This window comes from Haliaeetus albicilla, chromosome 5 (genome assembly GCF_947461875.1).
Source record: "Haliaeetus albicilla chromosome 5, bHalAlb1.1, whole genome shotgun sequence".
Taxonomy (NCBI): domain Eukaryota; kingdom Metazoa; phylum Chordata; class Aves; order Accipitriformes; family Accipitridae; genus Haliaeetus; species Haliaeetus albicilla.
The window spans coordinates 41,963,107-41,988,935 of NC_091487.1; the positions used below are offsets into that span (position 1 = coordinate 41,963,107).

Sequence of the window (25,829 nt, forward strand, 5' to 3'; positions counted from 1 at the left end):
TATAAACAGCAAATTTCTAAGATGGTATAACGGAAGATATGCTAATAATACCCAGTGTTTAATGTATATTTCACCAGTCCCCAGAAGGCATGATGAGGGCCAAGTACATTCAGTGGTGACAGGACTTTTTAGAAATTGTACCTTTACAAATAAAAGAAATTTCTGTGGAATATATGCTCATATGTTTTTCAAAGGCTATAAAAATTAGCAAAATTTGGTCAAACTCTCAGGCAACTGGCAAAAGGCACATACTTAAAATGGAAAATCACTACTCTACCAAATTCTATAACCTCCCCCCCAAAAACATGGAGGCAGGCAAGTATTCAAAAAACAAAAAAGATCTGAAGAAAAATTCAGCACGGACAGAAAACTGTATTTTTCCCTGGCTTTTTTTTCTGAGAAAAGAACTCTTTTGCCTGCAGTTTTCCAGAAATACTTCCCTGTAACAGTCATCTCACTTACAAAATTTCTGCTCAAATAGCTTATTGGCAACAGTTAGATATAACTGAAATGGGGATTTTACAATGGGGAATGTCAACAGCTGGTGCTACTAGTCCCATCTAAAAAGCTTCATACATATATAAGAACTTAAACCATATGGTAAGGGCTGCTTTCATGCTTCTTCATGACATTCTACTTATTTCAGGTCATGTTACCGTCCTTTTTATTGGCCAGTTACCTTACACAGCACTCTTTACAATATTAGCAAACAAGCTACAAGTACTTGTATTGTACCCTATGTCTTAGACAAAAAGAAATAATCATATTATAAAGGAGAAAGTTACAGTAATAATTGTTACGCATGTGAGTTTGTAGGATCTAATGCTTATTGCCATCTAGTGCCATGCGGTTAATTTCTTGAATAGCCCTGGAAGTTTGTTTTTTATAGCATACTCTACCAAAGTCAGGTTTGCCTCTGTTTTACACCGTGTTTATGACTGCTTTTTTTCCCTCTACAGAAATTCTATGGCTATGTGGAACAGACTGAGAGCTGGCTCAGCAGCAAAGAGGCTTTCCTAGCTAATGAGGACTTAGGGGTAGGTGCTCCAAGAAATTACAATTTTCTCTGCAATCAGTCTGGAGAAAAGGGAGCTGCGAAGTATGATGACGTGCTCTGAACCTTCGTGTGATATTTCTCCTTCTGAAGTTACTGCTCCGTCTTGTTGACTGTTAAAGATCAGGTTTCTTTCCTTGATACTTTACACAGGATAGGATTTTCAGTCCCAAGAGTAACAAAACACTCCAACTACTCTGATTATAGCAGGAAAATGAGACTGCATCTCTCTAACTGGTCATATCTGACCCAAATACATTTGCCAGCAGTGTGCAAGTCATCACTGCTGTCACTGCTGACACACCCACTGTAGCTTTAAGTTGCCTACCTCAGGTACCAGTAACACTAAAATAACTGAAACCGCAGGTTAATGCGTGGGTTGCAAAAGCTATGCAGGATGCTGGATATACATTCTGATGCTTAGCTTACCCTGCACCTCATATAGGTAGTGCTACCAAATTAGTTGTCTCTGCAGGAACTACAATTACATCTCAGGGTTCAATGTAGACATAATTGGTACAAATGGTATGAAAAACATATAATGCTAGTGGCTGGTATCTGTCTCTGTAATTTTCAGCCTGGAGGAGTGTATTTACAGTCCCTCCATTGAATTATATGAGCCTTAGAAGGAGCCACCCATTTTCCAGTCATATTTAGCTCAGCAGTACAGAAAATGCTCTGTGAGTACTTTCCCTTCCAATGACTCATGTAAGCACCCAGAAGTTCAGATTTTTTTATGACCCATTTTATGCCAGTTTTATCACTTCCTTTAGAATAGTGGGAAAGCAGTGTTTATTGCCACTGATTCTAAAATTAAAAGTGCAGAGGGGTGCTGAAAAGAGAACTCTGAGTCATTAAGCTTGGGATTCACAAATGTTAGAAGTCAAATTCCATGTTTCTCTCCAGATTAACTGTAATGTCAGACTCCAGTCCTCAGATTCAAATCTGGATTTGAGCTCTTACAAATTCTATGGGTTGAAACTGAGGCTCTAAGTTTAATCTCTTTCTGCGACTTATTTGTTCACTTAACTCTGATCTCAGTTTGGCATCCCGCACTTGCTTCCAAAATAGCATCTGTCTTAAGATTGATTTATGATTAGGAGCTGATGCTTTAACTCTTGAGAAGTGATATGTTCTATGCAGCACAACAATATGCAGGAGAAGCTAAGCACCCAGCAGTTAGTTCAGGTTTGACCCTGAAATAATGGCCTCAGATGATGCATAGAACATTATTTAGGCCCCAAGTCTCAGAATCAATGCCAATAAATTTCAAAGACCTATAAATTTTCTTGACAGATTTCAAATGTGGGGTAAATGCCATTTAGCTTCTGGATTATCAGTGTTGTGGATGGAAAAACTCTGACTGAAAGCAACTTCCCTTTGTTGAATTCTATCCAGGACTCACTGTCCAGTGTGGAGAGCCTACAGCGGAAACACACACAGTTTGAAAAAGCCCTGGAAGCCCAGATGGAGAAAATTGATGAGATGGCTTCATTTGCTCAGCAGCTAATGCAGAACAAGCATTATGACTCGGACAACATCACCAACAGATGCCAGGCTGTTCTGAGGAGGTGAAGTCAAACCCTTCCCATGTCAGCCACCCATCTCTTTTGCAATGAGACTCTCCCCATGTGACTAATATCTTTAAATGATTTAAGAGAACCGTAAACTGGTTTGCATTTACTCAGCTTTGCACTTTGCACTGTGATCTTGCCAAACGGGCCTGAGTCTAGTCAGTATTTCATTAGGAGGTTTCCAAAATATAGTTAAGTGGAGGGGGAGCAGGATTCAGAAAAAGGCAGTTTTCCTGTAATTCTGTATTCTGGCCTGGCCTGAGGGACAGTGCTGCAAATAAAATGCAGAGGCTTGCTGTACCATTAAATACTTCATTATCATTAAATAACATCAAAAAAAGGTCATTTGCTACACAACTGCTTTTTCACTGCTCTAATGGGGTTGATCTTAAGGCCCTGCTCAAATTATCTATTAGGGCATTTGCAATTTTTCTGATCAGACCTTGCCCTTTAATGTGAATTACTTTATTTCTCCTACCACATTGCATATGGTTCATCTTAAATGCAGACAGTAGAAGCAGTTGTGTTCAGTGCCACATGTACTTCTTTTTGTGGTAGATAAAAAGATATATGTAAAATTTATGAAGAGAGATTGGGGATCCCTTACAATTAAAGTGAACATTAGTTTATTAATATGATCAAACAATCTCATGACTGCACTAACATGAATAAAGTGCTGCAGGTCCACATTTGGAAAAAAGATGAAAGGATGGTGTAGTTTTGGTTTACCAGTGACAAATACCATCAAACTCACAAGCTTTTCATATAAGAAACATGCTGTGTTTATGTTCTCTTGTACCCTGAAAGGCAATAATGGTGATTCCTAGAACAGATATCATATATATAGACTTTATGTGTACTTTAAACATATCTGTCTGCTAGTAATCCTTCCTATAGTGTCCTGAGCATCTTCTCTGACAGTCCAAATCATGGGAGGCTGCATATTATGGACATTTCTCTCCCAGAGAATGGACGGTTAGATCACATGTGGTTTAGAGGTGAAAATCGAAAACCCTTATCCTATCTAATTCACTCTGTGGCTTTTACCTCACACATCTGTCTTCATCTCAGAAAAGAGAAACTGCTGGAGAATGCTGCTGCTCGCAGACATCTGCTAGAGGAATCAAGGCTTCTGCAGAAGTTACTGAAGAATTCCTTTGAGGTACAATTACACAAGATTCATGGTATTCCGGTTTCTTAAAACATACTGCGCTGCATAGATCTGAATCCCTGAAGGGATTTACTGTGAGAAGAATTAAGGAACTGAGTCTGGAATGAGATGATATTGGGAAAGATGAGGATAAGGGTGAAGGGATATTTTTCAGCTTTCAAGTCACAGCTTCCCTCCAGTCACAAGATGAAAGATCTACTGTGCATTGGACACCAGCAAAATCCAGAAGAAACAAATGCATTAAAAGGGAATGTGCCACCATTTTAAAATTCATGGGAAAACACAAAACAGTTCAGTTCTTGTGAGATACGGACAGCAGATTAGAAATAGGGAGATAATTGCTCTTTCTCCCTCATGCATACATATGTTCATACACACATGTGCCCATGCACTTTCTCACTTCATGGGGACTCTCATAGATGCAGCCCCCTTTCCAGGTAACAGTGCTGGTAAACAGACGTATAGGGGTGACTTCATTATGAAAGACAGGAGAGGCTTAGGGAAACAGAATCTCAGAAGGACAACTCATTTGTGTCCCCACTCACTAGTTCCATGTTTTATACATATTAGAGAAGAGCCTGGCAGGTTGGAGTTGAAGAAACACTGAAGGTTTTCTCTACTTCTGTTCTTTCCTCCCCAAAGGTGGCTGCCTGGATCAATGAGAAGAACAGCATTGCCCAGGATGATAGCTGGAAGGATCCAAGCAATCTGCAGACCAAACTGCAGAAGCACCAGACTTTCCAAGCAGAGATCATGGCCAATAGAAATCGTCTGGACTCCATCAAATCTGTGAGAGAAGCAGGGTTGATGGCAAGGGTGGACAACTGGCATGGAAGACTCTGCAGACAGTCTGAGTTACAGTGATCTCAAACAAGCGAGGGGGGATCACTGTCCCCTCACTGACATCATTCACATTGTCTCTGAGGGGACTGGGAAGCTTAGTCTTTTAATCCATCAAGAACTTTGTCGATCAGTTTCTTTCAACTTCTTTTTTATTGTGTAGTGTGAACTTACTATCTATATTCACTGTGAATGTAATGGAAAGAGATGGGTGCTTTCAATGAAAGACTCAATCCACTGACTTCAGGGACTTCTCTCTGGGGTGATGCTGCTTTAGAGGTACACCTGTTTATTTCCAGCAGGGCACCTAGCTGATTGGATGCACAACTTCAAAAGTCAAATAAGATTTATCCAACAAAAAGGATCAAGAAGAGTTTTCAAGTGTTGCATTCGCAGAGACATGCTAGTAGGAGAGATATGAGGGAAGTCTGACAAGCTTTGTCAGATACTTGGCAGAAGCTGTGATCAGATGATGAGTTTGGAAGGACAGACTGTTACATGTTTAATAACCTTATTTTCAGCACAGTGCTTACTAGCTGTATTTTGCAATAGATAACTAAGCGTTAAAGGTAGATTCCCTCCTCAGACTCACTCGCATCCAGTATTGTAGAACCCTTTTCTTTCTTTTTTTTTTTTAAACTTTTAAGTCCCCTGTGTGCAGACATAGCAGAGGGTGTTAAAGGGTGGAGTTACAATTCTCTCTAAACTAATCTGTTTTTAAAGAGTTGTTTGCACAATCTCTTTCTCACAATTTCTTGATGTCCTGTCTTTTTTGTTGGAAATAGCCTTAGCAGTTGCTTTTTAGAAGAAAATTAACATCTGATGCCCTGGTATAGCTTCTTTTTCTTGCTGTGCCTCCTCTTCCCTATTCCAAAATGTAGAAACAGCTCAGTTTAGCTTTCTAAACCAAATTTGGTCCCAGCTTAAGGATATACCTACAGACTCTTCTACCTGATGGAGGTCTTGCTGTGCCCCCTCTACCTGTTTTTCTGCCAACCTGTTAAGCATCTGCAGCTCAAGGTTTAGAAATGCAGATAGACTTTTATTACATAATATAGTGGTACAATGGTACATGGTTAAAAGAGGGTTTATTATCTCATACAGTGGTTCACTTCTATGAGAGAGTTCTCGCTTAACATTCAAGGAAGTGAATAAAAAAGGACAGGTGGCTGGGCAATTTCAAACAGTGATCATAGAATGTGAGACATCACAGAAAAAACTGAGTGCTTGCAAACTAGGCTCCCTGCCAGCTTTTAGGCAATGTAGCTGTTGTGTAATGAAGATTCTCTTTACTCTTTGTCTTCTAGTATTGTCTTCTAGCATTTAAAATAATTTTAGAGGCCAGAAAAACAGGAAAATCAGTCTCTGCCCTAGTTTCAATAAGTATTTTGCCTTTATCTCTTTTTTCTTTGTCTCTGCAGCCTTTAACTGTTACGTCAGGAAGTGATGGCTATGGCCTGCCCTTTACAGAGCAGTGCCAGTAGACTTTATTTATGGAGACAAAAGTGATATATTCTGCTGCATTCAGCAAAGGAAGAAAACTTTGACTGTTCTCTCTGCTACAGGAAGGGGAAAAGATGCTCCGTGAGAGGCACTATGCCCCTGAAGCCGTTCAGTCTAGACTACAAGAAATGGAAGAGCTATGGGAGGAACTGCTAGCAAGTTGCCAGGATAAACAGGCCAAGCTGCAGGATGCTTACAAGGTAATACAGGGATGCCAGTGGTTGGGACTTGGTGTCATTTCCAGAGATAGCATGGCTGCCTTGCTACAGGTCTCATCTACGAGTGTGTCACTTGATACAATCAGACCTGATTCCTCAAGACCATTAGAGCAAAGAAACTAATAAGTGTGGATTGATTGAATGGAATCAGCGGCAGAATTGGAGATCCCTATGAAGGGAGAAGGATTTGTAGGCTGTGTTCCCTTCTGCTTTCTGCTGCTGGTTTAGATTAGGATTCCAGAGAGGGATACTGAGGGAAAATGTGTTCACTCATATATGTCAACTCTCTGCATCTGTCCCTATGGCATCTTTTCTACAACACATTGAGAAAGAAGCCCATGGCTTCTTTTCATACTTTCAGCTCCAGGCACATGACTTCTCATGACTATGAGTTTTGCATGGGCTATCAGAGACTCTATGGGTATAAAATAGAGCTCTCCTTTTAAATGGCTTCCTTTTAAGGTACTGTGTCCCTCATTTGTATTTGTGCAACACAAGTAAGATTAGTTCTTGATGTTCTCTGCATCTGTTCTTACGTTCACTCTGACTGAATTCTCTTCTTCATCTGGACAACCATCATATCTGGGAAAAGTTCACTGAGCAGTGGGAAGCTTCTGCATGTTTGTGTGTAATTCCTACTGAAACTGGCCAAAATTTTTATATCATATTGTCTGTCCTAAAGGTTTGAATGACCTTTTCTTCTCGCTTGTCCTCAGGGCCTTCATTTTCAGCGAAGTGTAGAGGATATGGAGAAATGGTTGGAAGATGTGGAAAATGAGTTGAAAGCACCATATAGTAACAACGATCTGGTGGTTTTGAACAGTCATCTGAAGAAACAAGAGGAACTGGAGGAAGATATTGCTGGCCATAGGGACCGGCTGCAAGAGCTTGTGGTCACAGCTCAGCAATTCCAGAAGGAGAAACATTTCCTTGCTGATGAACTAGAAGAGAGAGTGGATCAAGTCGTGCAGAGGTGTGTGAGTGCCTGGCCTGCCTCCTGCCATCTTTTTCCTACTTTTATCAGCCTTTTTCTTCCCTGCATATTTTTTTTCTTTTCTTCTCTGCATCATTCTAAAAAGAACATTTTGCATTCATTCCTTATTAATCTGTGGTCCTTATTGGGTTCCCTTTAAAACCTGCAGATACAAAAGCCTACGTGATCCTCTGCAGGAGAGACGTGGGAGTCTGGAGGCAAGCAGACTTCAGTACCAGTTCTTCCGAGATGTTGATGAGGAGTTGGCCTGGGTTCGTGAGAAGCTCCCCATGGCTTCCTCCAGGGATTATGGCCAATCCCTGGCAACTGTTCAAAGTCTACAAGAAAAGCACCAGGTAAAGTCATGTGAGAACCATTGTCGGTCTTTAGAATCAAAGAGAGAACATGGAATTCAATTTGCCTCAGCCAAACTTCATCTGCTGTGCTTTGGCTAACAGGAGTCATGATGCCAGGGATTACTCTTATCCTTTTCCTATAATAATGACACTTTTTGAAGGATATGTCCATGACTTGGCAACATGTGGGATTCCATGCTGCTTATCATTGCAGTGGTGTAGGTACCACACCATATGCTTTTCTGCAGACACATTGGCTCTTTCTGTGAACTGAGTTTGAAACCTGGCCTTTGCAGTACAAAATAGATTTTACAAAATGTTGTGCATGCTGTCATAGCTTCCTTGGGCAACAGATGCCCTAACAAATATACTTTGAAACTCAATAAGTACATCCAAGCAAGCTCATTGCTCAGATGTCTCAGGCTGAGCTCTCAGGAAAACCTCTTTCCCCAAAACTCTTTCTGCTCTGGAGGGAGGGAGTTAACAGGATAGTATGATGATCCTTATCTGACCTTCATTCCAGTGGTAGCTTTCAAGATAGCTGTTGAATTGTTTCACAAGGTTCAGATGGGCCATCAAAGAAAGCAGTGCCTGGAACACTGTCATCTCAAATACCAATAAAACAGCAGCTGCCTTCCTAATTGTTTTTTAATAAGGAGCAAACACACGGTGGAAGAAAAAAAAAAACCTGCTAAAAGTTTCCGGCTATTGGTATTTAATGTTAGCAAATGACAGCCCATTTAAGTGCCAGGTCAAGTGCCTCTGGGGAAAATCTATGCAATCTGCAATAGGGCTGGGAAAGACAGAAGATCTTATAAAGTGGGAGTGTGTGAGATATATATGCATACAGAGAAGGAAGGCCCAAGCATTTGGTGCAATCTGCATGTCTACAAATAAAAGTCCGAACTTACAAAAAATTTGAAATGTCCCCAGGATAAAAAGTCAAGACTGCTACAGGTGACATACTAGGACAGGGATGAAGTCTCTTAAAAAGTTGATTTATCCTAGGTGTACTCACAATTTAATGAAGAATTATAAAATGTTTTTAAATGCATCTTCCAGAATATTCCTGAGTAAGACCCATGGGTATATCCTGAATAGTTTGTACCTTCTTAGTATTCTGTGCAATTCTCTTATTGTAAAAATTCTGTATTTAAGCAAGATGCAGTTGTTGACTTTGAGATTAGACAGTAAGAACAAAAAACTTGTTTCATCATGATTAAAAGTATAAATGTTGTTATGTGTGCAATTACTCCTAAAAATTATGAGCTGATTGACATGGTAGGGAAGTAATTAAGTTCACAGAAGAAAGGAATTCCTGAGCTGAATTAATCTGAGACAATATTTGGGATAACTGAAGGAACAGGGGACATACTGCTTTAGGCTACAATTATCTTTGTGTTAATTGGACAGGTCTCAAAATATTTCAGTGAACTGTGAGAATGGGAGATACAGACCATAACACCAGTGCATAATAAAATACCAATTTTTCCCGCCATTTTGCTTCTTATTCTCCTGGAAGCAGGATTAAAATATAAGCTTTGAATTCTCAATCTTTTTTAGCTAGAGTCTCTACACTTTTTTTTTTTTAATGTTGGCTTACAGGCAAACAAATGTCAGAGGTAACATAACAGTCAAGAATTAAATCTGCTGTTAGTTCCACCCTCTGTTGTTTGTCTTAATGAGCCAGATTTGCAAACTTTGGTCCTTGGTTTGTTACCAAAAAAGAGATTGTGCGTGAAATGTATCAACCTTAAAGAAAAAAAAACCAAAATAAAACCCAAAAAACCCCTGTCTTCCAAAACTATATTTATACACAAATATAATATGCGTACACACAGCTGCTTGGCTTGGAACAGTTTCACTCCCTTACTCACTCCTCTTTTTTTTTAAATTCCTGTGTTTATAAATGAAGTACTGTGAATACATGTTCCTAAATGTTCAACTGCAAAGTTGTTCTTCATGCTGCTAGCTTATTATTAATAGACAGTACAAGATGTTTTATAATCTTTGCCACTGGATTCCATTCTGCTGGGGTCAGATATGGTGTCAATTTTCAACAACATAGTGGCTGTCTTGAAATTAATAGGGGGAAGTTAAAGGCAAGATTAGAATCGGAGTTCTTTTCCAGCCAAGTCTGATACTTAAGTTGAAAAAGCAGCTCCCCTCCTCAGAGAGGGTGTCTCTTCTACCTTAACTGAGCACTGCAGTTTAATTCTGGAACTGCGTGTTTCATAGCTGTGAAAATAAACAGAACAATTGTAAAATTGTGCTCAAGGTGCTCAGGCATAGTTAGCTGTGGAATGCACATCTGCCTACAGACAAATTGACAGCATGGTCCTTGCCCACCCAGGCAAATATCATATGAGGGGGTATATGGAGGTATGCATATGGTTTTAAGATCTACCCATCTTTAAAAATTAATTTCAAGTAAAGTCTTTGAGAACTGTTTCAGGTAGTTTTCTTCTCTCCTTGTCCTCTTGGCTGCCTGGTAGTATGTGTACCCACAGCATTTGCAATGGCTGTTATGCAAAGCTGCATCTTCTACAAAGGTATTGGCAAGTGATAAATATTGATGAGCAGGTAAATTGATTGTTCTTCTCTATACACATTTTAATTCAAGAAACACCATGTAATGGGGTGGAAGTGGCTATATTTCAGTGGAATCTACAGATAAGAGGTTTGTGGTTAGAACCTCTTCCCTCCACACTCTGAGGTGAATACACACCAAGGTCCAATCTTCATGGCTATATTTGATTTCTATAATCACTCCTTCACCCCCAAAAATTCCTCCACACCACTTTGAGCATTCACTCAGACTTTGCATCTCTGACACATCTTTGTGTATAGAAAACAAATTTATAATGGAGTTACATGACTACGCTATCTGGTATAAAAATCTCCATAGCTTTTATTTTTGGCCTGTCATTTCACTCTTTACTCTTTCCAGAATTTGGAGAATGAGATAAGCAGTCGGGATGCTTTGACCAAAGCAGTGCTCAGTACAGGGCAGAAACTGGTGAGGGGAGGCCACTCAGCCTCTCGCAAGATTATGGAGCAGCTGAAGGAGCTTGAGACTTCTGTAGAAACCTTGAAGGCAGAGGCTCAAGAGAGGAGACAGCGGCTTATGCAGTCATATGAGTCCCATCTGTTCCTGAATGAGGTAAAGATGGTTCCTAAGAGATTTATTTTGGTCTTTCTTTGCTTAAAAGAATCTATACCTATATTGTTGAATGGATGCAAGTGCTGAGATAGGAGCAGAATTCATACCGTCCTGATTTTTCATATCTGGTAAATATGGATGCGGTGAGGAAATAACAGTTACTTTTCCAACTAACTGCAGTGAGGGATAAACATGTAAACATAATTACTGGGTTCAGGGTACACATGTTTTTTGAATAGTATCTGCTAGACTGCGTTACAGGAAGGCACCTAAGCTGCTCTGTGATTTCACTGATGTGTCTCTTTGGGCACCACTGCTTTCCAGTTTTGTCTTGACCTAAATCACAGCTGCATTCAGGCTCATCCTTGTATTTTATACAGCTACTGGAGGTGGAGGCATGGCTGGCAGAGAGGAGCTTCATTCTGGAGACCTCTGATTATGGGAAGAATGAAGAATCCACGCAAGCTTTACTTCGTAAACTTGAAGCTACCAAGTTGGACATGGATGGTTTCAGGCCCCGGATCGAGAAAGTACAGGAGACAGGTGCCAGCTTAATAAACAAAGACAGCCCAGAGAGGTAGGAAAGTGAAAACAGGTTTCTGCTCCAGGTCTAACAGAAATTCCCAGAGAAGGCAAATACAGAAACGTTCAACCTTCAGTAGATGTTTGATGGCTCATTCAGAAATATGACTGCAAGGGACATCAATCCTTCCTTCACCAACGTCACACACACTCAACCGCCCAAAAGCTTGATGATTTTTTTAATGTTTTCATGAGACTTGTTTGTTAACAACAGGCCAATTAGTGCAGATCAGCTTCTTTGTCCATTGTCTGTTCCCAGGAACTGTCACCTAGTTCTCATTTACCATAAAGCTTCAAAAAACAATGTGCTTGGGAAAGGAAACAGACAGTCTTGACAGTTCACTGTTTTTCATTACCAGTTTGCTTTTATATCTGGGGAGGAGGAAGGGGAAAGAGCAGCCATTCATATGAGATACTTTAATTTCCTGAACTAGCTGGTTTTAACGGCTTGGCATAACTCACTCCATGATGTCTGGCTTATTCTGTATTTTGAAGGTGTTGCAAATTCAACCTGTCAGAAAAGACAATGTTCAAAAAGAACAGTAAAACAAAGACATACCTTCTGATTCTTGTTCTTTGCAGTCCAGCCATACTTTCAAAGCTCCAGGGGATCCTAGCAGACTATCAGTCTCTCCTACGGAAGGCTGAGACCCAGAGAAAACGCCTGCAAGAACAATTCCAGCTCTATCAGTTTGAAAGAGAATTCCAGCTGGTGGATGCATGGCTTTCCAGTAAACAGTCTGTAGCAGAGTCCGATGACTATGGGCAGGACTTAGATGATGTTGAGGTAAAAGAAAATGAAAGGTATCGTATGTATTGTGTGGCAAAGCAGGAATGTATTTGCTGCAAGTGTAGCTGCTGACAGTGAAGTATGTTATAGTCAACAAAAACTAAGTTAATCTCTGCAGCAAGAACTCGTACTGGTTTCTGTCTGCTTATATAGGGCTCTCTGAGGTAGCATCCTCTGACAGAAAAAATAGGTGCATCAGAAAGTTAGCTCTTTCTTGGGATGAGGTGATGTCAGCACACCTGGCGCTGCTGACCCTGATTATAAATTTGACAGGGCCTAAAAATTTTGATGTGACCAGGCCATGGTCTTGTAACAATTTCAGTGGAAACCACTGTGATGCAGCGTTCACACCTCTGGCTGCTGATTTCAAGGATAAAATTCTCCTCAGGGCACACAGTGCAGAGACGTATAATTCCTAGTGTCCACTCAACAACCGCTGCATATGTGGACAGCCTACCAGTTATGTTTCTTAGCTTTTGATCTGGGCGGCATCTGTCTGTCAGGATGTGGGTGATTTTTCTCTGTGGCATAAGATGTTAAATGATCAAGAAAATAGATGCCGCTTTCTGACTCCAGATCATCTGGGTTTATCAAGTGATTTGCACTTGTAGACTGCAATACATAGCTTTTGTGTTATACAGTACAGAGAAAGTGATTCATTCTGCCTCTCTCATAGAGGTAGGCAGAAATTCTTATATCTAAGTCTGTGTCCCCATTTATCCCATAGGTGCTGGAGAAAAAGTTTAAAGATTTTGTAAATGAGGTGAAACCTCTGGGACATTCCAAAGTTGTCTTCTTAAATGAGTTGGCATCTAAACTAGAGAGGGATGGCCACAGCAAGATGGACATTATCCAGAAGAGAACAAAGCAAATCAATGAGACATGGGAGAAACTATGCCATGCCATCCATGCAAGGACAGAGGTAAGAAATACATGAAAAACTGGAGCACTGAATTCCCTGCAGTTTTCCATGTTTTCCTTTCCCAAACCAGTGCATTGCTCATGTTGGAACACAAGGTTTATAAGAGCAATGGGTGTATTCTGTTCCATTCTTTCTTGATCTATTTCCCTTTATAGCCACTGCTTACCCTACTGTTCCTGGCAAGGCTTATACTTGAAAGATATTTATCAGCCTAGAGTAATTCTGTTTTCCTTAATTCACTGCTAGCTCTGGTTTCTTGAAAAACTAAGCCAATCTAACAGTTTACCACCACTAACAGGAGGCCAGCTCTGGCACTTGTTGGACTCTTTATTGAACTACTTCAGCTCATTAAACAAGATGAAAACTCTCCAGATTTCTTTGCTGAGTTAGTTACTTGAAGTCAAAGAAGGGTTATGGGAGAGAAGGTGATAGAGGACACAGAGACAAATCCCCTACCTTTTGGCAGCAGTTAGCTGTTAAATTAGCTCACCCCATCTCATGAAACTGCAGTCACAGATGTGTTTGGAAAAGCAGAGAGGACATATAGAACTCAACATTTTTGTTTGCTTTAAGGAGAATGTAAAATGTCAGATATCCTCAACTCTTTCTTTTACTACCGTTACATATACATTTTGCTTATGAAGTAGCTCAAGCCCACTATTGTCTGTTAGCAGCAGTAAATGTATGACAATTGTTAATATATAGTTTGAATGTAAAATAGTATTAGAACATTTTTTAATCCTCTCATTTCAGAAAACTTAATTTTCACTTAACTCCTCTTATTTTCACTGTTTGCAGTGTAGGCCTCTACTCCAAGCAAGTTTTTTAGGACACTTTCTGTGGTCGAGCGAGCTACCTTTAGAGGGCAAGTCGTGCTCTCTATCTTGATCATTCTTCTTATGTGGAGATAAATTGCTCTTTGAGACATCTGTTTCTTTCCATTGACAAAGAGAACTTGGGGAAATGGTTAGCTTGAACACCTCACTTTCAGGTGACTTAATTGGGAAGGTATTTCACTCCCATTCTTGTTCAGTCTGTACTGCATTAGGACATATCAGGGTTGCCTTTTTTTGTTCTGCAGACATGATAGTATTACCATTAAATTGTTTCTTTACTCCAGAATCTAAGAGCAGCCCATCAAGTTCACCAGTACGATCATGATGTGGATGAAGTAAAGGGCTGGATGCAGGAGAAAGAGGCAGTGGTGGATATAGAAGATTATGGCTATGATCTTCCAGGTGTACAAACACTTCTCAGCCAGCTTGAGGGAGTAGAGGTAAGAGGATCTGTCATGAAGCAGTGGCAGAAAAGCATAAATGGAAAAAAAAAAAAAGGAGACTGATGCTTGATTTGGAATCCTCTCAAGTGCCTTGTTTGCAGGCCAGCAAAAGATAAATTTATTGCACCCTGAAATATTCTTTGTCCTTCACAGAAGGCAGCCTTTTCCTCCTGTTTTTAACATTGTGATATATTATTAATGGTTTTGCTTCTAAGGATGAGCTTCTCTTCTAAAATGTATTCCGAAGTGTTATTATAATTTCAAAGGTGTCATCTGAACTACAAGAGACTTCAGCTCCACACTTATCAAAATAATCAGTGTCTCACATCTAAAGAAGCTTCTTTGATGCTTGATGATGAATGTTAAGAGGTATTAGGAGGAAACTGAGAGGAAAAGCCTTGACAGAGTCATATTTCCAGCCTCTCTGCAGCCAGTGGCTAGAAAAGATATGCACTACCTTTAAAATCTGCTTTTGATAGATGTAAGTAGTGACTTGGTCTTACAACCTATTCTGTCTCTGTTCCAGAGAGATCTAGGAGCCATCATGAAAGAGCTGGAACGGATTCGGGGAGAGGCTTGGCATCTCAGCCGCACATACCCTCAAGTCAAAGAAAACATCATGGAGAGACTCACAGATGTGGATGAGTGCTGGGAAAACCTGGACAAGAAGTTTCTGGAGAGGAAGGCAAGACTAAGCCAGGCAGAACAAGTCCAGCTCTACTTCAATGACTGCAGGGAGTTGATGTATGTGTTGGCCCCCTGAGTTTGTCAGTGGGCCTTATTTATTGTCTTTCCCATATAGGATTTTCTAAATTACACCTGTTAGTTATTTTACTCCTGTCCCAGGTGCTCTGCAGCTTGCTCGCAAATCTCTTTGAATAATAATACATGGCATCTTCTCAACAGCACTTCACAGAATTTACCACACATTAGAGGTGACCATGGCACTCCACCTCAGCACAGTATCCATGACACACCCACATTTTTTAGACTATTTCTTAGACGGTCTTGGAGTATTCAGTCACTCTGGATAGATTTGGTAGTCTGACCATTCCAATTGAAAATACTGTTGATTCTGTAGGAAGATGGGGGAGTCTCTGCTAGATAGTCAAGTAATTTGTACACCTGTACAGACACTAGTGCCCATTTCTCTCAGAGTCAAAGCAACTACATTAAAGATAACCTTCTAGAATAGGTTAGCACTTGCTCAAGTGCTGAAAGTGTTTTGCACACATGTATTTAATGCCATTGCCCATATGCACACACTCTTCTGCCCATTCTTATTAGGGGTCAGTTTTTTGGAAGAATTAAATTGCTGGGAAATGCCATGATTTTTTTTTTCCTTTTTTAATCTGAATTAGAACAAAATGCTGAGTGTTTAAACCATCTACAAAACATATTTTTTTAAAAAGGTATGTTGACCTAAACGTCTCATTTTGTTTAAATCAATCATGCCCAAATATCTATTAGCAGAGGTCTAATGTAAAAATTGAAATAACTAATGGAAATATGCTATACTCAAAGTGGCAGAGCAACATTAAAATACTATATTTTGTCATTTTAATGTCATTTTCATCAAAATTGATACATTTTTAATGGAAATTGTGTTTTTTAAACAGTATTTCTCACAGAAGTATGGACATTTTAAATTCAGTGTAGTTAATCAAAGAGTTAGTCCATGACAGGGGTAGAAATACAAAGACAGTGAAGTGGTTACCACTGACTGTTGGACAGTTACTATGCTAAGGGATAGATCCTGAGCTCAGGTAAATCAAGATGCATTGGTTTATGCCAGTTGAGGCTCATGGAGTAGAAGACTTTCCTTTAAAAAGTGTCTGTCAATATGCTTCTTTGCATGAGTGCTCTGTATGCATATGAAGTACTTTCATGCATGGTGATAAGGTTAGATGGACATCTGAAAGTCTCTGTGTCCCTGTACCATGTATAAAAGTACTGCGAATGTGTGCAGCCTAGGCATTTGCAGTTCCAGTTCCATCTGAGGATTAGAATGTGCAGTGCTTCAGTATGTATAGATGATGCAGCTGCCTTTCTAACAGGCTATTGAAACAGCACTGGGAATATTGTATCAGGTTACAAAAATCCATAGATGCGTGAGTGAACCTTCATGAATGTGTTTTTATATTCATATCTTTCATAAGCAAACAGAAGTCTGTATACATGTATCCACAGCCACGAGATGTGTGCATTCCTGAGCATCCAACAGATTCAGATTCCTTCCCTTTTTACCCTTTTGACTCTATTCTTTAGGGCCTGGGCCAATGAGATGCATGCACTAGTGATATCTGAGGAACTGGCAAATGATGTCCTGGGAGCTGAACTGCTTATCAAGCGTCATGAGGAATACAAGCGTGAGATAGAGAAGCAGTGGCTAAAATATGAAGAAATGCAGCGGGCAGGAGGTGACCTGATGAAGAACAGACACTTCATGTCTGTGGAGGTGTGTTGATGAGTTAAATATTTTACAAACAAGAGTGAACAAAGACGACATCAAACAGGCAGGAGTTGCAGCTTTGTCTCTCTTCCAAAACAGAACTAAACAGGACAATCGGGTTCTCTATTATTAAAACCTGCAGACTTTATGTGATGTGTAGAAAAAGAAAACACCTTTTGAAGTTCTTACTCCTCTAGAAACTGATTTTGAAGCTGTCCACAAAAGAATAATCACTGGACTGATGATGGCTATGTGGGGGGTAGAGAGGTATCACTACTCCGTAGAAAAGATGCACCACATAAATGAGAAGTTAGCATTTGACTACACAAGACCTAGGATAAAATACATCACAATGCAATCGACTATAGGATGGACTGATGTCCCTGAGCACACCAGAAGAAAAGTAATTCTTCAGAGATGTTACAGAGCAAAGGGGCAAGAATGTTAAAATTTCTGTGATCTTGTTATCTAGGTACGTTTAGACTTTGACCTTTGCAGTGGTCCCAACCTTGTCTTGATACTGTCTGTAGATCCAGCGATCACATTGTCAAAAGCGTCTTCAGAATTTATCCAAGATTACATTACTTCTGTTGTAGAAAGAAGTAGAGAACTTTCCGCAGTTTAAGGCTCTCCATTGTTGCCTTGCCATAAATGGATGTATTATTTGTTGAATCTTCTGGTTCTCACTAGTTCTATAACACAAATTGCCTTGGTATAAAGTTTCATCATGGGAAAGCATATGGCAGAATATTGGTCATACAGTATGTGGAATATGCATACAATTATAATATATAGCTATACAACATACAGGCTAAATGAATTCAAGGAAAAAAAATGAGGACTCAGGCGTCTTTTCTAAACTACGTTAACACCACAAAGTTATCTAGAGGTCATTTTCTGGATCATGAGGGCAGATTACATGCTAGTTGGCTGTCACATGAAAGTCTGATTAGATTTTTCACCTCCTGGCATTGCAAATGTTATTTTCCTAGATTGAAGAAAAACTGTTAGAGCTGTCAGAGCTGATGAAGAAGGTAAAGGAGAGCTGGGACATGAGGAAAGAGTTATATGAAGAAAACTGGGAGATTCAATTGCTCCGCAGAGAGCTAGAACAAGCAGAAGCATGGCTGGCTGCCAAGGAAAGCTTTCTTTCAGATCCTAGCTATGGGGTGAGTAAAGACAGCACAACACCATTGAGATGCCTCTTAGCATATACAGAGTGCTTGGAGCATGTATCAGCTCAGGCCTGAAGTTAATCACAACCTAAACAGTAATGCACCCTTGAGATTACAAAGGGCAAGAGCTCTGACCTCTTACAGAAGTAAGCCCAGGCAGTTGCTGCATTTTACATGGTGATGGGCTCCAGGAGGTGGTGGCTTCCAGGGGGTGGTAGAAGACTGGGGAGAATTCCAGACCATTTTTTCACATAAATAAGATAACTCACAGAGGGTTCAATCTTCCCTGTCATGCTGAGAGCCTGTTTTGAAAGGAAAAAGGGTTTTTCCCCTCTTCGTGTTGCGTGGTAGAATGTTTTGCACAGATGGCTTGATAGCTAGCTTGTAAATCCCTATTTAAACACCAGCATCCATAGGTTTGGTTTTTTCTCATTGTTGACTGTCTTCTGATAGTTTATAAGATGGGAAAACAAAATAAACCCAGGTATTGAAAACTAAGCCGAGAGCAAGACAGATTTAAGATGCATGTGTTGTAGGGCAGGAATAAACTCTGTGGCTGGCATATGCTGGAATCCAAGTACTTAATCTGTATGTAAACAGTTATTGTTGGAAGCCATGGGTACCACATGGCTTCGCAGAAAAAAGAAGGTTGTTATTTGAGCTTTTTTTCATGTACAGCAGACAGACTGCAAGGTACAGACCTTCTTTTTAAGTGTAAATTAAGATTTTTCACACACTACCAGGGGTTTAGACATTTAATTACAAAAATTTCAGAATCATCATTTGGCTAAATAGAATGGGATGAAAATCTTAGGTATAATCGCTTCCGATAGACCTGATTTTGGACTTCCATATCTGATAATTTTTCCATTCAGGATTCAGTGTCTGAAGTAGAGGAATTACTGAAGAAACATCGTGATTTTGAGAAGATGCTTGCAGCTCAGGAGGAGAAATTTGCTCAGCTCAGCAGGAAAACTAAGGTGAGAAGTAGAAGGTTGATGAGCTGTGTATGAAACAGGATGATGAGGATCCTTGAATGTTTGGGCCTCAGTCACTCCATAGAAGAAAGAACTCCTGTGCTGAGGTGGAGTAAATGAGTGACCAAAGCTGAGAGACTGCAGATAGAGCAGCTGAGAATGAGACCTGTATGTAGACCAAAAGAGTCCAGCTAGCTTGCAAAAGCTCTAGAGGAGAAGTGGAAGCTTTCTTCTGCCAGAAGCAGCAAAAAGGGTGTGTAGTGCACATTGCTGTGTGAGAAACAGGGTGATGCTACACAGATGGAGAGATTTCGATTCATTCAGGATTTCAGTAGGGACCTGCAGCCACCTGACAGTGCTGGAGGATAGCAAAGGGCTGAAAATAAAGGGAGACCTAGGCAGAGATAGGCCTTTTTCCTTCTGGCATCAGAGTTCTACAATGGATTGTATTAAGTACCAAAAAATATTCAGTCAGCCTCTCAGATCCTGTTTCAATGGTTTTAAATTATTTTCCTGACATAACCAGCAAAACATAGCTTTTGTGTTTGGCATTAGGCTAAAAATTAGCTTAGCTGAGTCTGCCTTTTGTTCAGTGATTTGCAAATTGGCTAAATGAAGGGACAAATGTCCTCCACTCTAAAATTTTTTGTGAGAACACCCCTGGATACTTACTGTTCCTACAGCAAACTTAAAGAAGCAGTGTCACAGAAAAGAAGCATAGTTTCTCTAGAGCTTATTAAAGACTCAGCTTCTAGGGAACTTAGCAAGGGCAGGATTCACTGTATTTGAGATTAACTGCCATCAGTATTCATGGCTCAGCACATAGCAATTAAGTTCAGTGCTAATTCTAAGAATGCCAATGGAGGTAGAGGCGATAAAATTCAATGCCAGGAGAGAGTGTATTTGAAAAACTATTCCTGCTTAAAATGAACAAAAAAATCTTAGGTAAATACCCATGAGTGCAATGAAGGTAATTTTTAAAAGTGTAATACTTTTGTCCTACAGAGGGAGAAGAATCTTCTGAAACAAGTGGACACAGAAGAGAGTGAGCAGAAGGATAAAGGCAAAGTTGTACGGGTTCCCTCTCTGAAAAGAAAAACATCTGACAAAAGGAATGCACCACCAAAATTGACAGAGATAAAGAGAACAACACAACTGCCATCTGTGCCCTTACCCAGCCTGTCCTGGAGGGCCCCACTTGAAACTATTTTCTCCCCCATTGAAAAGTCTTCATCGACATTCCAAGAATTAATTGCTGGGGGAGTCCCAGAAGTGCTGAGCAGCAACAACACAGAAATGAAAGCTGAGAGGAGGCTCAGTGAGATTATCGCTCCACCTACATCAAAGATGGTGGGCCCACGAGCCACATCTTTGGAAAGTCACAGTCCTTTAAGCTCTCCTTTATCTCCTAATCCCATAAACCAGCAATGCAGCAGCAGTTTGTCAGAATCGTATGCCACAGGCCTTTTATCACCTCAGGAAAAAAGTGCTAGAGGCTCCTCTTTCTCCAACCTGCAGACAAAACTAATGGCAACTCCACCTGAGCCTGGCCAAAAGTCACTAGATAAATCACCAAATTTACTGCTGTCTAACTCCTCTTGGGAGAGATTAGAGAATATATCTTCGGTAAGTTCCAGGGATTCCTGGCTCTCTCCTCACAAAACTGCTATCCTGTTCTAGTTAAAGTAAGAAATGCAGGAAGTTCTGTATGAAAGTCACACAGAGCACTATACAGTGGGCATTTCAGTGGGATACACTCATGGATCCAAACACAAAGAGGCATTTTATGTGCCTTTGCAGTTGATACACTTCCCAAAAAGATAGTTGACGTAAGCAGCAATGTATAGCTTAAAAGCATTTTTAATTTGCTCAGCTTTATAGCCTAGGTCTTGACAACTGTATTGGTTTCTGTTTTTCTTTCCCAAACTAGAGGTTATTCATGCTGCTGAATACTCAGCAGAACACTTAACAAGAGCCAGGACATGCTGTCTCACAAAGAGACAAGACTGCTGATTTACCCATATCCTCCAGGTGAGGTGGTGGTGCTTTAGTGTCCACTGAGTTTAGAAGTCAGAGAGAGGCAGGACTTAGTGGCACCCTTGCCAAAGAGCTGACCTGGTGCAAGACTAAACCCAGCAACTCCTGTTTGCTCACTCTGGCAGGAAATGCACTGTTAACTCATGGACAGGTAAAAATTGTTCCCTTCCCCTCTTGCACTTTGAGAAGAATGTGTTTGTCACATACCCAAGTGTACCAGTACAACACTATACATTGGTCTAACTCAGTATTATTGCAGGTGTGGTATAAATAACTACAGCAATTTAAGTTGCAAATTGTATTTAATAATATTTAAAAATTAATTAATTAATACGTCATGTTAGAGAAAATTCCATGAGCAAATTGTTCTAGAAGGACGTGAATTCTCTTTGTTTAGGTAGTATATCAGAGATGTGACTGCAGCCTAGAAAGGATTTCTAGCTGTGCTGTGAATGTAAAGGCTAGAGGCAGTAGAGATCAGTTTCTTTGTGTGGAATTTATCTAGAAAGACCTTCAGAAATTATAACATATGTTTAAGGGTCATTTTAAAGTTAAACAGCAATGTTCTTGTGTGTCTCAGGTTTCTGCAAATCTCCAGCACATGGAGGGATTCCTAGAAAAGAGAGACCAGCTCCTTCCCGGAAGACAACAGGTAGAAACAAATGCCATCACTCTTCCTTAATTCATCTTTCCTTGAGTTATAGTACAGATCTGGTCTGACTTGTTCTTGCTGAAGAGGAGCTCAGGGCTGTGGGTTTAATTCAGTTACCACTAAAATGCATGAAGAAGTGATGGGAATCATGCAGAACAGGGTCTGTCTACATTTAATGGATCTATGAACCAAAGCCTAGGCTGTATGAACACATTAATTGTGTGTCCCCTAATTATAAATACAGGTTTCAATACATCAACGGAATTGGGAAAAAAAAAAAATCAATATTTTAAAAAAAATTAAAATACAAGCTTCAAGACCCTGTATCAGCATGTGATTGTTTGTTGGCAGAGGAAGCCCTCACTTCCATGCTCCCAATGCTTGTCATTTCTAACTGTGCCAGAAGAGACTTAAGGTTCCTGTTTCTCTTTGAAGAAGTGGTTTGTTTAATCTAGGGCTGAATGAAGCTGAGGTATTGCATGTAAACAAGTTGTGTTGGATTGTTTGTCCCATAGAATATTTCCTCTGAAACTTTTAACTTGAAAGACTTTTAATTTTTTTCAATTAAAAAATTGAATCTGGTATGGACTCCATCTTCTGGGAGAGAAATTTATTTTCCCTCTCTTCTGGATACACTGAACTTCGTCTGCTGTGATGCTGAATTTACATATTACCAAACAAGAAAAACTATGACTTATCTTCCTTAGGACATTTTCATTCCTTTTCCCTGAATGGCCAAATTGTCAGCTTGATTCACTGGCATAACAAAATAAGAATATAGAGAAATAATAGGATCCTTCATCCAGAAGGGTCTCATGGCAGTATGCTAACCTTTCGGTGGTACATTGTTGGGGTAGAAAATAGCAGCTACTTTTGCACAGTGTTCAGTAGCATTCCACTGGGGTTAGTTTAGGAAATTAAGATGAATTGAGCAGCCACATTAGATTGAAACCACACACTTAAAACCAGACTGTGACTAGCAGGCAAGGAAAGCAGGCAAGCTGGGAAAAAAGTGGAGCTTTTAGTGGCCAAAAATAGACATGACTTTGATTACTCACCTTCTCTCAAAGATGTTGCTGACCACAACATGGTGCAGAGCTTGCTTGCACCAGGTTATGTCATTTGTTCAGTCCTAACTCACAGAGAGACCCTTCCTGAATCACCCACACCAGAAACTACAGCAGGTTGTGTTTTTGTAGGAGATAATCATGACTAAGAGAGCTTCTGTGATCGTAATATGGGCAGCTCCTGACTTCTTGTGGAAGTTGCACATGAAAGAATTCATGGCTCCAATAAAATATATAGGTAATAATTGGATTTTATTACCATTTCTATTCATGTAGCCAGGCTCAAGGTCTTGGAAATCATTCTATGTAAAACTCGATGGATTAAAGCTTGAGTTCTATAATGATGAAAAAGAAGCATCTAAGGTAATTTGGTTTTTGAATCTTTCTAATAATCTCTGTGTTTACCTATGTAAAAATGCATTTAAAAGAAAATTGGTTTGGGGCTGGATTAATCAGTTCTCTTTCAAATGTCAGCTGAGTGAAAATTCAACAATTGTTCAACTGATATGAACTATAAGACAGAATAATAAGCTTTCCAAAATTTTCAAACATATTCCTTAAAAGAAGTATCTTATTCAAGAATTGTCTTCAAGATATAATGCAATAGTTCATTGTTCTTCTGTGGTTCTTCCTATTCAGTGAGCCTAGTTATAAAGTTAGAAGCAGAAAAAAATAGTATGGGAGTGTAGTGAGCCTGCGGGTTGGTATGGAATTGAATCCTAGCGGAAAAGATGCAGACAACTTTCTGTTTTAATTTCATCCTCCTTCAGAATGTATCCACACTCCTGTCTCTCAGCATTCCTGGTGCCAAATGTGAGAGGCTGGTAAATTACATCAGGAAAGAGAACGCATTCAGGTTGTGGTAAGTCTTATGGAGAAGTGCAGTAATAAAAGCCTACACAGCTAACTGTACAGTTGTATTTCCCTGCAGTCACCTAAGACTGTATGTTGTTAGGAGGCGTAACTGAAATGTCTTACAGTGCTTGCCCCACTCACAAGAACGGAAAGTATAAGGCAAGACTAACTAGAATTCACTGTCTCCTATCCTTATGTACAGGCTGAGAGATGGGGCAGAGTATTTCTTCGCAGCACCTTCTCAGACGCTGATGGAGGACTGGCTGCGATCACTACAGAATAATATAGGTACATTCTCACTTCCTTCAAGAATGAACTGTGTTTTTAGCAAGTGATGGTGAGAGAAAGAGAAGAGAATGAGAAGTTGTACTTAGTCTGGGGCATTCTGAGCTGTCCTTTTTAACTGTGTTAGACAGCAGTACATAAGTCACCTGCCACCTTGCAATGTAATGACCTGGCACGAGAATGCCCAGGGTGGCTTGCAAAGCAGCATTTCAGTTGTACTGCGGTCAGCATCAGGTTATTCCCAGGGAGGGGTCCTGCCCAAGGGCTGTATACATCCTTTTATTAAGGAGTTGCTTTGGATCTTGATAAACAGCTTTTCTTCTGAATCTAGATCTCTTTCTGGACAACTCGCTAGGCGGTGTCATACTGGAAAGGAAGCCAGAGCACAGTTATAACAATGATGTTCAGAGAAAATTGTTATGGAGCCAGAAATGGCAAACTCTGCCTCTAACACTACTTCAGAAGGTTTTTATTTGTGTTCTTTGACTCTGCAGGATACAGTAGCAGATCACATTCCACAGTGATGGTGCAGTCTTTTGCTCCAAACACAGAGACCTCCCAGACAAGACTGTGGGACTTTCCAGACAGAGACTCTACTGAAAGACTAACCAGCAAAAGCTCACTCCTGAGGTAGGGGCTCTGTGCCACAAGGCTGAACAGACGTCAGTGCTGTTTGTGCTCAGGCTCCAGTCATCTACAAAGGGAGATTGCCCTGAGGTCAAGAAGTGCCGCTCCTCTGTCACTAATGTCACAGAAATAGTGTAGCCACCAGGACTAGGGAAGTGATCGTCCCCCTGTACTTGGCATTGGTAAGGACACACCTCAAATACTGTGTTCAGTTTTAGGCCCCTCACTATAAGAAAGACATTGAGGTGCTGGACCGTGTCCAGAGAAGAGCAACGAAGCTCATGAAGAGTCTAGAGCACAAGTCTTATGAGGAGCGGCTGAGGGAACTGGAGTTGTTTAGCCTGGAGAAAAGGAGGTTTAGGGGAGACCTTATCGCTCTCTACAACTACCTGAAAGGAGGTTGTAGTGAGGTAGGTGTCAGTCTCTTCTCCCAAGTAACAAGAGGAAATGGCCTGAAGTTGTGCCAGGGGAGGTTTAGATTGAATATTAGGAAAGATTTCTTCACCGAAAGGGTGAAATGGGAACAGGCTGCCCAGGGAAGTGGTTGAGTCACCATCCCTGGAGGTATTTAGAAGACGTGTAGACGTGGTACTTAGGGACATTGTTTAGTGATGGACTTGACAGTGCTAGGTTAACAGTTGGACTCAGTGATCTTAAATGTCTTTTTCAACCTAATCAATTCTATGATTCTAACCCAGTAAAATACAGTATTCTTGAGTATGACCCTGCCTCAATTAATTTGTGCCATTTATGATGTGCTACAGCCAGTTTTTAAATACGGGCCTCACTATAGTCAGCCATATCTTGTCTGTGGTTCATGACTTAAAATTGGGACACCCAGAGGAATTCTTGTATCACCTATTATAGGCACCAAAGTTACTAAAATAAAGTATCTGATCTGAAGACTGGGTTACCTGTATGCTCAACGGAGAGAGACAGATGAGGGAATCAGAGCAGGAGTCTACAACGTGTGCTTTGGATTTTCCTCTGAACATTGTCTCCAGCAGGGTCTGAAAGGAACCCAGCCTTCTAATTTAAGGAGCCAAACCAGTTGTTTAAAGTTGCACTGTTTGAATACTTTCCTCAAAGGCTGTTTTGAGAATCCAAACACAGACATGGAAAACACAGCCACAGCCAAATTCAGAAATTTGGCCTGTAGTATAAATCAATTTCTGTAGCACTTGGAGTCTGTAAAAATCTTACAGTCTATGATGTGAAATCCTAGTCCCTCTGCCTAGCAGATTTTTGTTGCTGTGCTAGATGCCTAACAAGTTCTT

At 40.3% G+C, this 25,829-nt stretch overlaps 1 protein-coding gene across 1 annotated transcript in view; it reads left to right on the forward strand.

The window, feature by feature from the left end:
* SPTBN5 (spectrin beta, non-erythrocytic 5) overlaps positions 1–25,829 on the forward strand; it is a 98,706-nt gene that overhangs the window by 72,481 nt on the left and 396 nt on the right. Inside the window, exons 45-66 of the mRNA XM_009919538.2 lie at positions 960–1,037; positions 2,453–2,625; positions 3,700–3,790; positions 4,442–4,588; positions 6,205–6,342; positions 7,077–7,333; positions 7,503–7,689; positions 10,640–10,852; positions 11,233–11,429; positions 12,017–12,221; positions 12,952–13,146; positions 14,267–14,422; positions 14,952–15,169; positions 16,694–16,883; positions 17,870–18,046; positions 18,928–19,032; positions 20,035–20,655; positions 21,647–21,718; positions 23,062–23,148; positions 23,556–23,647; positions 23,843–23,928; positions 24,420–24,555. Coding sequence (XP_009917840.2) covers positions 960–1,037; positions 2,453–2,625; positions 3,700–3,790; positions 4,442–4,588; positions 6,205–6,342; positions 7,077–7,333; positions 7,503–7,689; positions 10,640–10,852; positions 11,233–11,429; positions 12,017–12,221; positions 12,952–13,146; positions 14,267–14,422; positions 14,952–15,169; positions 16,694–16,883; positions 17,870–18,046; positions 18,928–19,032; positions 20,035–20,655; positions 21,647–21,718; positions 23,062–23,148; positions 23,556–23,647; positions 23,843–23,928; positions 24,420–24,555 — 3,821 coding nt within the window. The remainder of the gene's footprint in view (positions 1–959; positions 1,038–2,452; positions 2,626–3,699; positions 3,791–4,441; positions 4,589–6,204; positions 6,343–7,076; positions 7,334–7,502; positions 7,690–10,639; positions 10,853–11,232; positions 11,430–12,016; positions 12,222–12,951; positions 13,147–14,266; positions 14,423–14,951; positions 15,170–16,693; positions 16,884–17,869; positions 18,047–18,927; positions 19,033–20,034; positions 20,656–21,646; positions 21,719–23,061; positions 23,149–23,555; positions 23,648–23,842; positions 23,929–24,419; positions 24,556–25,829) is intronic.